The 17968-nt window shown below is 36.9% G+C and overlaps 1 protein-coding gene across 2 annotated transcripts in view; it reads right to left on the reverse strand.

Annotated features, from left to right (window-relative positions):
- Positions 1 to 255: 255 nt before the first annotated feature.
- The window catches only part of gdap2 (ganglioside induced differentiation associated protein 2), a 26806-nt gene continuing 9093 nt past the window's right edge, over positions 256 to 17968 (reverse strand). For both annotated transcript variants that reach the window (XM_016460865.1, XM_016460866.1), the window contains 7 exons: positions 14037 to 14187; positions 13210 to 13286; positions 12054 to 12130; positions 11084 to 11223; positions 9481 to 9535; positions 8281 to 8424; positions 256 to 1421 (listed from right to left, as the gene is read on the reverse strand). In XM_016460865.1, coding sequence (XP_016316351.1) covers positions 1380 to 1421; positions 8281 to 8424; positions 9481 to 9535; positions 11084 to 11223; positions 12054 to 12130; positions 13210 to 13286; positions 14037 to 14187 — 686 coding nt within the window. In that variant the 3' untranslated portion in view covers positions 256 to 1379. The remainder of the gene's footprint in view (positions 1422 to 8280; positions 8425 to 9480; positions 9536 to 11083; positions 11224 to 12053; positions 12131 to 13209; positions 13287 to 14036; positions 14188 to 17968) is intronic.

A 17968-nucleotide genomic window follows, 5' to 3' on the forward strand; every position in this document is an offset into this window, starting at 1 on the left:
CGATCATCTTGGTACTTTTCTGGACCTTGAATGTGGTAGTTACCTTGTTGTCTATGGGAGGGTCGGAGAGCCTTCAGATTTCATCAAAAATATCTTAAATTGTGTTCCGAAGATGAACAAAGGTCTTACGGGTTTGGAACAACACGAGGGTGGGTAATTAATGACAGAATTTTTATTTTTGGGTGAACTAACCCTTTAAAGAAAAAACACTTGAGACATAATTAGAAAATAAAAGGCTGCTTTTATTCGAAACCCATTTCAAAAGGCTTTCAAACTGAAAACACACTCGATTATACACAATTAAACAAAATAATTCAATAAAGACGCCCAAACAAAGATTAATGATAACATCGAATGTTCATATTGTTTATTCAAATATTACTTTCATAATTAATACGTCATACTTCATTTAAAATGGTATGAAATTTAACAAGAATCACTGCACAGCTACACTAAGGGCTGACAAAAAAACAATTAATAATACCAGACAGCATCTGCAGTAACTACAAATAGTAAATAGTATCTATTTACAGTGCTTCACTCTGAGATCAGCTCTCTGTCTGTGACATTCCTTCGGCCATGCTTGTAAATCTGCTTCAAATGTAATACAATCTGGTGCACTGCAAGATTTTAGGGTACCTCAGGTGAAGCTTCCAGAACACTGATGTACCATATTTAAAGGAACAGAAGAAAATACTATTATTAAAAGGCTAATAGAAATCTCAACAGGCCAACCTGATTTTAGAGCTGCACAAACCAATCTTTGTGAAAGCACATTCCTCACACACGAGGAAAAGCTGCTTCCTGTCAAACCTCAAGAAACTGTAGTGATGGTTGTTTGACACCTCAGTTAAAGTTGTAAAAGTGCTTGTGGTGGGAAAAAAAGAGAATCAAGATAAAAGCACAACGCTGCTCCTTTTAGTGACTTTGCAGACACAGAATGACATGAAACAACAAAACAGTTTAGGCAGGAAAATATGAGGCTTTCAGATGATTGGATGGCCAAGGACATAAGAAATTAAAACCAGAATGGTTTTGGCTATTTCCAGCCATTATTCACGCAGACACTGGTACATGTGTTTCACATTCAGTCTCTTCATCTACACCACACACGCATACCTTGTTCAAAAACAGCTTAGGTCAGGCAGGCGGTTCCTTCAGTGACATCTGGGTTTGGTACAGGTCTGTGGCACGTTCAGCAGGTTTCAGCAGGATGTGTTTATACAGCATTATTGATTGACAGTCTCTCACTGTCACGGCAAAGATGCACTTTTGACTGCGTTCATCTTGTTCACATCAGAGTTGGGGTCATTGGGTTGAGTATCGGCCCGGTGAAAAGAGGCAGGTCCTTTCCTCGGTTCTGGGTTTATCTAACACCATCACAGGCCTGAGGACTGAGCCGTGTAATAGGGGCTGTTAACCTGGAAGAGCAGAGATGATATTCATAAGTACAGTCGAATAAAGATAAACAGTAGTAAAGGTTACATTTGTTCACAGACTGGCTGAGAGGCACCAACTCGCTGTAAAACGCAGAAGGCAAATTGACAAGAGGCCCCTGTCACCACAATATAAGCCCAAGACACACCTACATCCTAGAGAGCCTGTTGGCACAAATATAAATATAGATTTAGATCTAGCTGCATTGTACATCAACCCAAGAGGTTGTATTTACCATAGAATACAAATATTCAGTAGGTAAATATTTATTCCAGTATTTAATAAAGGTTGTGGTTTCTAGGATATACCGCAGAAGTATGTGAGGATTCCAATAGCCAAATGAGCACTTATGGAAAGAGATTTGCTGGGAATTAATGAGTGTCTGCTCAGACGCTACTGTATGACTCCCAGCATGGCAGATGATTCACCTTCTGAAGCTGTGAGGTCAATCTAACAGAGGTGTTACAGGCCTTCGGGTCAAATGAATGCAAAAAGAGATTATGCTGTAAACTGTTTCAAAGAGCACAGGAAATTCATTAAAGTGCCCCTATTATGGGTTATGAAAGGTTCATATTTTGGTTTTGGGAGTCCCCAACAACAGGTTGACATGTATGCAAGGTCAAAAAATGTCTTAAAATATGCATTTATTTTTACCTTACTTGCTCAATGACTCCCAAACTTCGTTTAACGATTCAGTTTTCCAAACCCCTCCTTTGTGTGACGTTATTCTGCGGTGATTGGTCTGATTGGTCTCATTTTCATTTAATCGTGCCTGTAATGCCTGATAAAGCGGCGTTTGTGAGCACAGTGCTACTTTGTGTACAGCGTTACCGGGGAAACTGCTATTTTTACCGCTCCAAAAGCGGCACCTAGTGGCAAAGAATGAATTTGCATTTTCATTCATACCAAAGCAAAAAGACCAACAAGTGGGCGGGTAATATGCTAATGTTTCATGTTGACGTCAACATGAAACGGCTTGGAATTCGTTTTTAAAAAGGACTTGTTTCAATGATTCAGAGTCGACTCTTTCTTTTGAGAGACAATAACTTTATACAAGGTGCACTTTCAGATTTAAAACTTTGCAGGATGTTTTCATTCACTTAGTTACTCACTGCATGAAAGGTAATTTTCAAAAAATCCATAATAGGGGCACTTTAAAAACAAACAAAAGAAAAGTGCAAAGTAGAGTTGGTTTTAGCTGAGTGAAGAGAGGGTTGGGGCTTTGTGTTTTCTTTCGCAGCTTCACTCAGTGTAGGGTTTCTCTCAGTTTTGTACTTTTGTAATTGTGTCATTTTTCATATTATACTTTTGTATAGATTTCTGTATTTATTTTGAGTCAAGAAAAATCTCAGCTCATTTTAATTTGACAGAAAAAAACATATTCTAAGACAAAAAGCCTTGCATGAAATTTCATCATGCCGGAATTTATTATAAGTGTTTTAGATACCAATTGAAATCCTTTCATTAAACATTAGTAGTTGAAACTGGAGTCTTGTGGTGGATTTAAGACGTTTTGGAATGCAAGGACTGCATTGCACATTTTCAATACGTCTCGTTGAAAGTTATTTCTGTATGTGGTCAAATGAGGAACGAGACAGCTCTATGTATGTAGCACAACAACAAAGTTGGCTGGGAACAAGTCCGTTTGTGTTCCCGCTCCTGCTTTCTTCAGAACTCATATGAAGGCCTACTGAACATATTTTAGCCTCTAAGCCTATCAACACATGAGGGACTATTTTTATTGCTGTTGCCTAATTATAATCTATATGCAAACCTGATATCCATACAAAAATAACAGTAATATAGTTATTTACAATATTTTATAATGCAATTACAAGATCTTTGTATTTTGACTACATAATCCAAATTACATACTGTAGCCCATTACTACCCAACAACGCCTGTAGTATAGAGGTGATAGTCCAAAATGTAAAAAAATAAATTAAAAAAATCCCCTTTTAGGGGCCTTTTAATGCTTTATGGAAAGTTGACTGGGTTATTTGAGGTGACTGCGGCTAGACTTTCCATGGCACTGCATATGTTCATATGGGCAAAGAGAGAATGCTGAGTGCAATTGGCATTAAAAGCTTACACATTCTGCCATTTCCCCTCCTGCCCGTTAACTTCCTGGGTAATAAAAGAAGGACAGGAAATACTTAAGCAAGGAAGTCCAGGAGTGAATCCAAGGCTAAGGCAAGTAGACCAAAAACACACACTATTCTAGCAAAAAATAAGGTCAGACACGTTAAGAGAAAATGGGTTCATCCATTCAAGTGACAAACACATTCATTCATAAAAGGACTATGAATGTTCCCCAGAGACAAGAATCTCTACAAAGTCTCCAATGTCACAGTTTCCAGAACTAATAAAAATACAAGAGTCCAAATGAGTCGTCAAGTAAAACTTTAAAGCTTTTGGTTTCAACAGAAGCAACATGTGGAATATTCCCTGTTGGTGTACATATCTGAGGGATCCTGAGTTTGATTAACGATACAAATGTTTTTCTGTACAAACCCACCCTGAAGACGACCATCTGATCTAAAGTTTGATTTTCGACATTTAAGGCTGGAATATACTACACTATTTTAGCCCAGACTTTCCGCCGATTTACTGTGTGGAGAAGTTGACGCTAGTTGCTGAAAATTAGAGTCGGTCTGCAGATTTGAGTTGATAGATGTCACAGAACATCGTGTAGAGTATGATGGTCACAGACTCTGATTATTTTAGCTTCAGACTATGATCCTCCAGTCGGAGGGATAACAAACATGCTTGATATTTTGAGCCTATTTTATAACACAATGTTTGTCACAGTTCTAGCAACAATTCTAGCAACAATGCGCACATATCCGTGTGAGTTTGTTGTGATTGGAACAACTTTAAAGTTTGGTAGTGTATGATCCTCAGTCGTTTAGTGTATAATGGCTAGTTTTCCTCTGCGACTATTGCAAATTCGGTGAGTATGATGCCAAGTGTTTTGAAATCTGTTCAAATTTTAAAAGTCATGTAGTGTATTCCAGCCTTTACTCACACAGGAAGAGCGCAGGGATATAAACAAAAATCAGACATACCTATTAAAGCTTGCTTTTTTGTTTGCTTTAACATACTAAAGTACAAGTACAAAATGTTTTTCATGCAAATGAAAAACACACAGCCTGCAGGAAAAAAAATTTGTTCTAATTAAGTCTGTGTGCCTGCACTCTTGCTCAGCGAACACAAATACAGGGCGCCATGCACCTGGCGCGAGAAAGACCACCCATTTAACTCAGTGGCATGATCGATTCTTCATAGCTGCCTCACCTTTGTGCCTTCCTTCCCACTTTCATTTACTTTAATCCAGTGCCCTTTAAACCCAGGAACAAAACAGAAGGACAAAAACAAAATCTAAAATATAGAAGGGAAAAAACATATGACCATACAGTGAGGAACATAATTTAGTTTTTAGACGGCACCTCTACTCTTAGGGTCACATAGTTTAGTGTGTAATGATCTGTGTGCCGAATCTGAAATTAAATAAAATAATTAAAGGTGTGGAGTTGAAGATTACAGAAGTGAGTAGGCAGTTATTTGCTGTCTTTAATGCCTCTTAGAGGCATTAAAGGGGTCATGAACTGAGAAATCAAAATTCCCTTGTCAAAATTCCCGGTCATTTGTTCACTTCATTTTTACCACAGATTCTTTTACAAACAAAGCACAGTTCGAAGTGGGATTTTCAGAAAGAGTCAAACTAAAAGACTATACTGTGCCGACTACATTGGTTCCGACAGTAACGTCGCAACACACAAGTGTGAGTAACTGCTTTTATTACGTGTTCACTATTGATTTGTCTGTTATTACAGATCGTTTGATATGTACTGAGTATTTATCACAGCAGCATCCATCTATGAGGAATATATGCTGTCAAACATACACAAGTGTTAGCCAATCATAGCAGTGGGCGTTTACATTCGAGTCTACAATCCACCACGCCTATTCAAACAGAGTGTTCTGATGACGGGGGTTTAAAACAAGACAGAAAATAGCCTATCACTTCTAAAATATGTTTTTTGATGTAAAAATCTTGATAACATTATAACAGGCGATCAGACCAATCCTAATGCAGAATCCACCATTTTGTCCAACAAACAAATCAGACAGGAGAGTAGATAAACTTCGGTGGACTTAAACTTGAAAAATGGTGTGTATTGATGTCGTTCTGCGGTTGAAATAAAATATGTTCTGATGTTTATTCATGTTCATTTCAAGTAAATATGAAAAGACGATCGGTTCACGTCTGCCGCTTGAACTGAGGCACTACAGTGATCTGTCATGACACAAAGAGCCACAAAATGGTATTTATTTTTTGAATTTCTTTAAAAAATAATAAAAAAAGACAAACTTTGAAAGTTGAGACTTTGTTTCATACCAGAAGTAACCTGCTCTGTCTTGTCTGTCAGCATGTTGTTAGTTTCCTCTTTCCACCGCGATGTATTTTTTACTGCGTGAAAACAATGTGTGCAGTGTGAGAGCGGCATAGCTTGTCGGACATAGCATCAGTAGCTAAGGAGGGTGGGTTTTTGCGAAGGGTCTATTAGTCACCCTCATGTCGTTCCAAACCCGTAAGACCTTCGTTCATCTTTGGAACACAAATTAAGATATTTTTGATGAAATCCAAGAGGTTTCTGAACCTGCATTGACAGAAAAGCAACTACCACTTTCCGGGCCCAGAAACATAATAAGGACATTGTTAAAATAGTCCATATGACATCAGTGGTTCAACCGTAATGTTACGAAGCTATGAGAATACTTTTTGTGCACAAAGAAAACAAAAATAATGATTTTATTCAAATAAATTTCTTCTTCAGTATTCGACGCACGTTTACAACAGTACCACGATGCATGCATGTGGTGCTGCTGACATAAGAGCTGGCGTTCTGACGTAGAACACGCATGTGCTGCGCCTTGTTTACAAGCAAAAAAATGCACACACATGCGTCATGGTACTCTTGTGAACGTGCCTCGAAGTCTCACACTGAAGAGAAGAAATTGTTATTTTTTTGCTTTCTTTGCGCACATAAAGTATTCTCGTAGCTTCATAAAATTACGGTTGAACCACTGATGCCACATGGACTATTTTAATTATGTCCTTACTACATTTGTGGGCCTTGAACTCCTTAGTTGCGATGCTGTGTATGCTTGGTCAGAAAGCTCATGGATTTCAACAAAAATATCTTAATTTGTGTTCCGAAGATGAATGATCTTATGAGTTTGGAACGAGGGTGGGTAATTAATAAGAGAATTTTCATTTTTGAGTGAACTATCGCTTTAAGATTAGCATTTACACTACATATGTGATGTGATCATGCGCATTTCTGAATGTAGTTTGAGTAATCAGACCACAAAACATTTTTGACCCACTTGCAATCAGATCATCCAAGATCAATGTGGACACCAAATCACAACAAGAACAATGCCCACATGGTGGTAGCTCAATTCCATGCCTAGTAGGACTTGAACCTAACCTTATTGGTAACCAGCCTGTATCTTTAACCGAGGGGTAACACCAACCACCTAGAATGAAGCTGTAGATGAATGCCATGTGTATGTGCATGCTGTGAGAACAGTGCAAAACTAAGAGCTCAGGAATGACAGGATGAAAATCAACTAAATAATGAGTGCAGCCCAGATGGGTCCAATCAATGCATGGATATGGTCTGCTATTAGCTGTGACAAATCTGTTTATTAGGATCTGAGCAGTTTGCTTGGATTCAACACTGGTAACAAAGGTAACATAATTTAAAATTGAAAACAATGTTCTCCACTTCGAAGGAAAAACATGTTAAATGACACATGATTATAATAGTAATATGAGATTCTGCAATGCCAGACGACTACAACTATAATTTTCTCATTTTCTCTTCTCATATTCCAGAGCAACTCACTGTTTTTTTTTGTTTCTATGTTTCCTTAAATATATCACCCTATCCCACATAAGTAGCTGAAGAGTAATCTTAAGAAATAAAATGTGATGTGTTCCTTTGAGATGGAGCAAGCGGCAGCACAGCACGCAGATGGCTTAGTTTCTCGCGGCTGAGGCCTCTTTCAGTCTGAAGGGAAAGACTTTCCTCCACCCATACTTTGGGTCAACAGTTCAAAATAAGTCTCTAAGAATCTCTTTTCCACAAGCCAAATGCAATCCATTTCAAAACAAAAAAGGACCTCATTAAGGCCTAAAAAAGTGAATATTTTTATATACCGGCTTCACCAAAAATAAATCTGTGCTAAAGGCTGCATTTAAAGAACAGGTCATACAGGGAAACTAGTTTAAAGAATTTGCATATAATTGCTTCTAAAATTGGTCACTAGCTGTACATTTCAATTACCTTCAGGATTAAGAAAATCTTTTGCATGTTTGATCTTAACTTTCCTAAACTAAACGTTAAAGTCATTACAGACAGTGTCAGATTATTGTATTTGTATTATTATTTTTCCTATTTCTTATGTAGTAGTACTGTATACTAAAACTGTTTTGTCTATAATCTGCAAAAAAGCAATCAAGAATTTAACTGTAGTTGTAAATAATAATAATTAAAAGCCGACTTGGCTTGAAATGCAAAAGCAGACAGTACAAACAGAAATAAAGAAGGCTTCATGCATTTTCTCAAACGGAAATGACAGTGACACTATCTTTACCCATCTGAAAACCAGAAGATGCAACATGGTCCCTGGATGAGGTGCCACTGTTGACGCGCGATTGTGTTACAGAGGGGTATCTGGTTCTCTGTAAAAGTGTACGTGTACACACACAGTGTAACATCCTTTATCCTCAATGGACAATTGTATTGTGGTAAAGCACTGAATACTCACCCGTGTGTCATACTCCAGAACAAAAGGAGGGATGTCAATCTGCTCAGGTAGGATGCAGGTGAAGAGCTGCTGTAGGTTCTCTATGTGATGGACCTTCTCTTTAAGGCCTGATACACTGAACGTCACGAAGAACCAAGTAGAGACCTGACAGGAATCACAAACAAAAGCATTTGATTGACTGAGATGCTATTTTCCATGAAAAGGGTACAAGAATAGTTGCTGAAACACAATATATATATATATATTTTTTTTTTAACAAATGGTAACAAATAAAAGCTGTGCTTAACCAGCAGAAAAGGTTCATTGTCAAACTTATATGAGAGGTATATACATGGGTTTGGGACACGTCTGAAAATGTTGGGAGAGAGCTTTATATAAAAAATATCATTAATAATTCTTTGATGAATTCTGTATTCACTGATTCGTTGAAGAATAGAAAGTTTAGAGAAGAAAAACAATTGTTCAAAATATAAATCTTTTGTGACATTATAAATATAATTTATAATCATTTGTTCACCTCACATTATAAATGAACTCAAATGTAACTCTATAGGAAAACAGCATAGACTTCTACACCATTTTAAGGTCAATTTAATAAATAACAGATAGCTACAAAATTGGTGAAGCTGTAACTGAATTAAATGTTTGGTTGCTAAAGGCAAACTCGTAGCACCTAAAGCTGTTGCTGGAGTCATTTTCAGCATTTACTCCAATGACTCAGCCCTAATGCTTGAACACGTTTCACACCTGGGATTGTTACAATGCTCGAGCATTCTCTGGCTGAAAAGGACGCATTTTAAAATGAACAATTATCTGACACTTAATTGCCGGGGTTCCTCTACATTTGGAGTGCACAAAGCATAACTGTTGAATAATTTCGCAAATTAAAGCAAAGCCTGGCAGAGGCAACACGCTCTCATAAGCACTTCAATTACCTGAATAGGTTCTGTGGAACAGTATGGAACACTTAGTGCAGACACATCATGAATATCAATGCGGTCTCAGAGACGCTTTTCAACATATTCAGTTACACAGACTCATACACAGTCTTTCTTAGTCAAAGTGGAACATGTGGAGCTGACCGCTGTGAATCAGACCATAGGCCCGTACAAACTCGGAAAGAAAAGCTCAAAACGAGATGAACATCTAGTGTTGCCTTTAATGGACTTACATCTGAGTTGATGAACTGAGTACATTTACCTTGGAGCGGAACGTCGGGTGAACGAAGTAGAAAGCCCTCAGGTTTTTCTTAAACCTGAAAACACAGAAGGAAAACCTTGCGAGAAATGGTTTTTGAAACATTATCACCACATCCAACCAATTACTTATTACACAAATAGTGAACTTGGCTTTGAAAGGATTATTGCCTTAACAAAAACAATAAATCCATTAGAAAGGGAGCTAAAGCGCATTTTTTAAGAACGAGCAAAAGTCAGTGAATCGAGTCCAACGGGGCAGCCACGTCCAAGCCACACGCTGTTGTCCAAAACACACAGATGGATAGAGATCTGGACAGCCAGAAGTGGAGGGGTGTTCGAAAAGCGCAAGGGACGTGTATGTCAACCTTTCCCCTTTCCCACGATGGACTTGGACCGTCCTGTCCAAACCCATGAGCAGGGGTCATAGGGAGTGATAGCGTCACTGGCTAACTCTGCTATAAACATGGCTGTGATTGCTAACAGAACCATTACAGAACCTCATCACTCTCGCTGAGGATTATGTCTGTAAAACGCTTTCTTATAGACCCATGCCTTTTGAGAATAAATAATACAATGATGATATGCTGTGCTCTGCTGATACCTCATAATAAATGACACGAGTCTAACTGGCCTGGCTCTCAAAGTTATGAGTCACGCTGATCTCCACGATGTGCGGAAAGTGTGAGGGACTGGAGCTGGAGAGCGTTTCTGCTTTTTATTTCAAGACTGTGGTTTCCTCTGCCTGCATGCTGAGAGTGTCCCCTGAATAAATGACGAATGCCTGACCTCACGATCACCTCCCCCGGTTTTGACTTTCGAACAAGGACTCAAACTCTTCTGCTAAGCCAGGAAAATAGCAATTATGAAGACTGCTCGATTAAAAGAACAATATTTTTCTTAACACGCAATTACAATGCCATTCCACGGAGCTATATCTATGCAAGCGTTTGTAAGCCTCTGGTGGTGATGGTGGTGGTTGTTTGCTGTTTTTCTTAATTGGTTGGGTGAGAGGAGAACATCGAGACTTCAGATGTACAAGGTGTCAAAGCCACTGCAATCGCCCTCAATGTTCTAACCTTGATAACCCCCTTCAAAATTTCCCAAAGTGCTCTGAAAAAAGCAATATTATTTCACTTTCCTTAGAAGAATCAATCACCTCAGACACATTTGAGCACCAATTTAGAGTGATACTCTAGAGAAACACCAGGTAAAACAGGAAACATGATTCTTTGAACGGTGCTTTCCGAGCTTGTCATAACCTACAAAAGGGTCAAGCTTACGTGTATAAATCTTCTTGACATTCGAAGAACAGAAAGCCCAAGAAGACACAGACATTCCCTTATGATTTTACAACATATGTGCTGTGTTTGGGTTTGAGGAGACAGTGCTGTTTGGCACAAGAAGGTCATAAAAATGAATAGTCACCAAGCCAGCATTTATATGAAACTGTGATTAGCTTTTCCATGAGAGTCTGAGTTATGGTTTTAAAGAATACCTCCGCCAAGAACTGGGTCAAGTCATCTCAAAAACATTGTAAGGTCGTAGAGAGCAGGGAATGTGGGTGGTTTGTAGTATCTCTGTAATGGAACAGAAATAGCTCTTACTTGGCATCCACAATATCATAAAGCTTCTTGAGAAAGTCGGTGTCCAGGTGGTTGTGTTCACCGGTGAGTGTGTGGAAATACACCATCACATACTCCTTCACCGTGATATGGTCCATCACGTGGATGAAATACAGCAAAGCCTAACACACAAACACACACATTTACTTAGTTATCTAAATAGGCACATTTCATAGTCTTTGATTGTTTTCATATTCAGCTAAAATGCTATAACTTAACACTAAAACCACATTCTTAAATTAACTCTAACATCGTGTGTGTGTTTTTTAACAAATGGGGACACGCTCAAGAGGACATTTTGTCAGTTTTAATTTAAGTTTTTTATTTCTCTGCACAAACTTGTCTCCCAAGTATGGTTAAGTAGGGCAGGTACACACTATTACTTTAAGTAATAGTTCACTCAAAAATTAAAATTCAGTCATCATTTACTCACCTACATGACATTTCAAATTCTCTCTTGTGCTCCACAGAGGAAAGAAACCCACACATGTTTGACATGAGTGTGAGTAAACAATGACAGGATTTTTAGTTTTGAGTGAACTAATCCATTAAATAAACATTCTAAACAGTGCAGTCTAATTTTTCACATTTGCATTTATAGTGTAGTAAATATTTATCAATTCAATCTTTTAAAAAGAAAAAGACATCAAATCAAAAGTTTCTGATTCAAATGCATATCTCAAATAGAACTTTTAATGTAAATCTAAATCTAAAAGGTCTACATCTAAATGGAAATCTTGAGAACAACATTCTTTTAAAACACATTCTTTTAAAAATTAGGTTAACCTAAATGTAACCATTGAGTTAACCTTAAGTTTTGGTTAGGCAGCATTTAGTGCTAAATCTGACAAAATGTATGTAACATTTGGTGCAAAATAAGATGGGACTGTAATAAAATGGACTGTCATTAACAGAACATGACAAATGGAAGTATGAACATTTTCTCATTTACCTTCTCCATATCAATAAGTGTAACTGGAATATTCCTGCCAACAACAACCATGACCGTCCTACCACACAAATCGACACCTGAAAATGAGGAAAAAAAAGCTTTGTGATAGGACTATATTATGGAAGAATGTTTCCTCACACCCACTGCTGACAGCATTCTCACATGCAGCATATCTCAAGAAACACATTAGAAATTTCAGCCTCACCCTGTTTAATGCAGAAATTAGTTATGTATACATATTAAAATACATGTTTTGCACTACATCATAAGAAACATCTGCATGTGCATAGCCAGATGTCTTCATATAGTCCATCATCACGTGGCATAGCGAATTTACATGTTGAGGTGCACAGCTGGAGAAAGTCTGCCCCCCTTTGGTCAAGTGAGTTATTGTGATTCAGATACTCCGTTTTTTTGAAAAGTACTGTTCTGTGGCTTTCTGAAATATGACTAAAAGTAGAAATTCAAGATGAAATTTAGCAGGACTAATAGCTTCTGGCAAACCTAATGTGTACAGTCTGTGGTAAAATGTCATTGAGGTTTTGAACTCAGTAGATTAGCCTGGACAGTATCTGAGTTAAGAAACAAAAAAAGATGATGATAAATACTTAACAACACCGAAACCGTTACTTTGGTGGTTATTTTTTGTCCTGAGATTGTGAAACGAGAGAAATGGATTACAGAACCCCCTGATGTTGAGCTCAATGAGGCGGAACAAAGGTTTCCTGCCCAGAGAGCAAACACACAGATGGAGAGAACACAAAGTCCACATGTGCATAAAGATATACAGAGAGACAGCAACACAAAGAGAACGAGTGAACATGTGCTGGAGAACATGTGTGAGATAAAAGAGGCAAACATCAGACCATATCATACTACTACAATAAAGTCCACATACATGAACTAGGGCTGCAAAACGATTTAATATTTTAATAAAATTAATTGATATGCCAATTAATTACATTATTCATGAGTGTTTCATTTTAAGACTGTTAAAAGTACCTGATTGGAAAAGAACTTGATTAAATAAGTTTAATAATTAATTGTTCTAAAGTATTATGTTAAATTTACAACCTTAAAATTAAAACATTTGAAATACAATTAATTTACATAAAACAATTAAAATACATAAACACCCATAAAGACAAAGACTGACCGGTCTGATATAGTGCTTTTAACGCTGCTATGTCTGAAAGGTCCTCTGTTCGAGCTCTGCAAAGCCAGCGGTTATAGCTGTGAAGAAAGACAACAAGAACTAAGACTTCACCTCTAAGCAATTTGCAGTGATGTAAAGAATTTGATACATACATACATACATGCAAACAAACTCAGAGTACACAATTCTACAGTATATCAAACAAATCTGCACTCAGTAATGATGACTATGAATTAGATCATGGCCAAAAGATGCCATTGGTTATGCTAAATTTCCAGTGTCTCAAACATTTGCCATGATAACCAAGGTTTCACCAAAGGACTGTAAAATCGTGGTGACTCATAAAAAAAAAAAAAAATGAAAACATAATAACAGGAAGGTTTTGAAACTTCTTACTAGGGGTGGGCAGTATAACCAATCTTATATTTGAGCAATTTAGAAATTCATGCAAAGTTTTAGATAATTCAGTCAGTGTATTAAATACAAATTAAATGGTACCTTATCTCTTCATATATTATATATGTTACATATTACATATCATATATTATACACACACTTATACAGTGGGTACGGAAAGAATTCAGACCCCCTTCAATTTTTCACTCTTTATATATATATATATATGCATACATACATACATATATATATATATATATATATATATGAAGAGATAAGGTACCATTTATATATTCTGGTATTTTTTTGACCAATACAAAGTAAACACCACCAGTAAACACCACCCAATCATGGTACATTTTTGTAAGTGGCTTGGTTAAGAAATGTGGTACTTGTAATAGGCAAGAGTATGAGAAAACTACACATCTTACTTCCTTTGGTGCTGTTTCTGCTGGGCTGCCTCAGACATTTGGCCCTGAAGGATGAGTTTACGTTGCTTATCCACATCCCCTTCCATACGAGCAAACGCATGACTTCCTACCAGCCCCAGGTCGGACTCTAGTGAGTCATCCCCGGAGTCATCTGCAGATAATTAGATTAATATCACTATTATGTACTATTATTGTGTATTAGTGCATTACACAGAATTCTAGATATTACAGGGAAAGCAAAACCAATGCTGAAGCACAAATGCTTTTGCTGTGATAAACAGTAAAATATACTCTTGCACACTCAGAATGACCATTACTATGTTCCGTAAGCACTACAACGTGGTACATTCCACAAGACCTGAACTCCCACCCTCAATCAGAGCTGGGAAAGCCAGTGGTGTGTGTGATGTACAGCCAGGCAAAGCATAAAAATAATCCTTGTCTGTTATTCTAGTTTACATGTGTATGCCAAATATCTATTACAGGCCGACCTTAGCCATATTTGACCAGACATGAAAAGAAAGTCCAGTCTGAACAACAAACAAAACTTCTCATTTCCTCAGCTGAACCACATGGTCACTGGTCAGACTTCGACATATTTAGTCAGAAATAGGGCTGCACGATTAATCGCATGCGATATTTAACGCGCATCTTGTCAGAAAGCCGATAAAAGAAACACCTTTGACAGAGAGATAAAAAGACATTAACAGGTAAATAAGGGGATTACAGCCAAACACTCAAATGCTAGCAAACCTAGGGTGAGACATCAACAAGACTCAATTAGACACAGATGTCTCCTGAAGGTTATCTTTGGCCAAAATCACTACAGCATGTTGAAGCAAAGAATGAGATTATGTTTTTGCAATGCAACATATGGTCCTTTTATGATCTTCCTCACTGAACAGAGTGCACCAATGCTTGCTCTTTCTAGTAATGCCTTTGGCCTAGAGCTGACATTTATTTGGATTTCAGGAGCACTTCACCACAATGTGACATAAAACTTTGTGACACACAAAGATCTAATAAAAAAGGAAACTGTAAACAATTAAATGCAAATATATCCATTGCACAGCAAATGAAGGAAAGAAAATGTAAAGTCTAGAGAAATTAAATGGGTTTTAAGGGAATGGGACAGAGAGAGAAAAACTGGAGAAAGCAGATTAGGAAAGTGTGTGGTTTGAGGCATGCTTTGAGACCTCTACATGGCTTCATAGACTAATCCATAAGAGCTGGGCTGTATTAGTAAAGGCCTAGTCACCTGCTGTCTTTAATATTACTCTAAGAATGACAGGCAGACTTGCTTCACATGATGAAATGGCATTAATAAGAGGACAAGAGTTTGAAGAGATCAGCCAGATCAGTGATAGGGTGCGGCAGAGCCAGTCCATGAACATTAAAAAGTGTCCTTTAATGTCTTTCAGAAAGACTGTATAGGAACAAACACTTCTGATCCTAATAAAAACCCTCAGCAAGGTTTTGGCCCTTCCAAAGATAGCAATAATAAGTAATAAAACATCTGCACAATAAATCCTAATAAAACAGATGTGACAAAGTTTAGTATCACACTAACTTTCTGTACTGCACATAATCTGCTTTAGTAAGGGGCCAACACCAAACACTGTGGTATTCCATAACTAAGCATGTTAAGTAAGGGGCTTACGCTTTGGGTTAGGGTCCTGATCACACCATTGTGTTTATTTTGCTATATTAACCAGCTGACTGAACATTACCCCTCTTTTTATATGTATAATAAGGCTACTTAACTGAAAAATGCCTTTAATAAATGATTATGTGTAAAGGAAGAAAATGCAGAGTGATGCGAGAGACACTAAACTAACATAGTTAAGTAGGTTGTCAAGGAAAAAATGTAACAGTCATTTGTCTTTTAAGAGTCTATATACAAAAAATTTGATTGTAGAAGATAAGTCAAACACATGATTCAAGTTTTGTAAATCAAGTTTAAAACACTTTGGACCTTTACAAGTTTCAAACCCAACCAGACTGAAACAGCAACACTGGCTCAACCAATTGTGTGAGTTTAGTGCTGGACTGGCCAATGGCAGTTTGAACTGAATTTTTCATCAATTTCTTTTGTTGACACCAGTGGCCCAGAAAGTACACACTTCACCTTAGGGCTGCACAATTACGACAAAAATCATAATTGTCGAATATTCCCTTGAAATGGTAATTGCTATTATTAATTATGATTATCACAATTGACATTGAATGATGTTTATATCATTGTTTGATGCAACTGCATGCCACATTTTTATATGAAAATAAACAAGCTGAAAACACTAACTGAAAAACTTTTAGTGCTTTTCTATAGTATTAAGCCTCAAATGTCAACTATACATCGGATTGGTTTCTTCTTTAAATTATAAAAAAGTACAAATATGAATGGTATTATAATGTTATACTAAAACTAAAATTTAAATAATGGGAAAAACCCTTAAGATAACATGTAGAAATAAAAAAAAATGCATCTTAAGCACGCAGAATAACATAAGTGGACTTTGAACGATTAATTGGCGCTTTGAACGATTACGTAATTGTGGCATTCATAATTGTAATCGCGATTAGAAATTCGATTAATTGTTCAGCCTATACTTCACCTTTAATTTCATATTAACAAGGAAGTCTGTAAGCTGTTGTGCCATACCATATACCGAGGTAAATTTGGTTAAGCGATCATGTTTGTTCAGATTAGAGCTTGTTGTCATTCTCAAAGGCTCAAGCAAACATCTAGAACAGGGATGGGCAACTTTGATAGTGATGAGGGCCAGCATTTTTTCTCCTTTATACCAAGGGGCCAGATTACTAATCCACGTCCACACACCTTTTACACCATTTTACTCAATTTCCTTTTTATTGAAGGAAATTAAAGTATAACTAATGTCATTTGTTTTTAAAGATTTTATTAAGTATAAAACTTGTGCAGTTAGGCTAATTCAGAAGGAAAACTTTGTTGTCAGTGGACAGAAATATTCCCCCGACAAGCCAATGTAAACATTTCAATTGCATTGTCTGTAAATTTGCAACAAACAAATATACAGAGGTCCTTTTTTTATTAGTAGCCTACAGAACATTCTCAAAACAACCTAAAAGAACAGTTAAAAAGGGCTTAATTAAAAAAAAAAAAAAAGTTATTCTAAATGGTACCATAAAATAACCTGGTATCTGCAGGATTTTTAAAATCAAATTTAAGACGTTTAAAGACCTTTTTAAGATCTGCACTTCACATTTCAGTCTTTAAACTATTTTTTTAAGAAAAGGGATGAGTAGAAAGTATCAATTATTATATGAATTTAAACAATTATTATAAATTAATTATTATATTAAATAACATATAAATATATCTTAGTGTCTTAATTGTTTAGATTTTTATAATGCATTAGCTTTTTGTCGATCCACTGGTTCACATTTAAAAATATGTAGCAAAAATAGCAGATGGGCTTACTGAAAAAGCAAATTCGTTCTCTGCCAGCAGGTTTCACTTTCGAAACTGCGCATATAACGTTAATGGTTTCTCCGGTAACCGCAGTACACAAAGCTGACTTGCAGCGCTCAAGTTTATTCAGTGAAATCGTAGCCTTTTGACGTTTAATCGTCATATTAATCCATATAGCAATTCTTGTCTTTCCGTCCCCAAAGACCTCTTATAATTTAGACTTTTTCTGGTTGGAGATAGTATTAACATCATAAACTGAAAGCAATCTTTACGTGACTTGCTTTTCAAATGTTTTAAAATTGATCATCCGAGTCTAATATGATCCAGCGGGCCGTACTAAAAGGTACTGCGGGCCGCCAGTTGCCCATCCCTGATCTAGAAGCAAGACTGATAAAGCAGATTATTGAATGACCTTAAAGGGGTCATATGATGCTTTTTTAAAGATCATTATTTTGTGTATTTGGTGTAACAGAATATGTCG

This window comes from Sinocyclocheilus anshuiensis, unplaced genomic scaffold (genome assembly GCF_001515605.1).
Source record: "Sinocyclocheilus anshuiensis isolate Anshui unplaced genomic scaffold, SAMN03320099.WGS_v1.1 scaffold136, whole genome shotgun sequence".
NCBI classification, from domain to species: Eukaryota; Metazoa; Chordata; class Actinopteri; order Cypriniformes; family Cyprinidae; genus Sinocyclocheilus; species Sinocyclocheilus anshuiensis.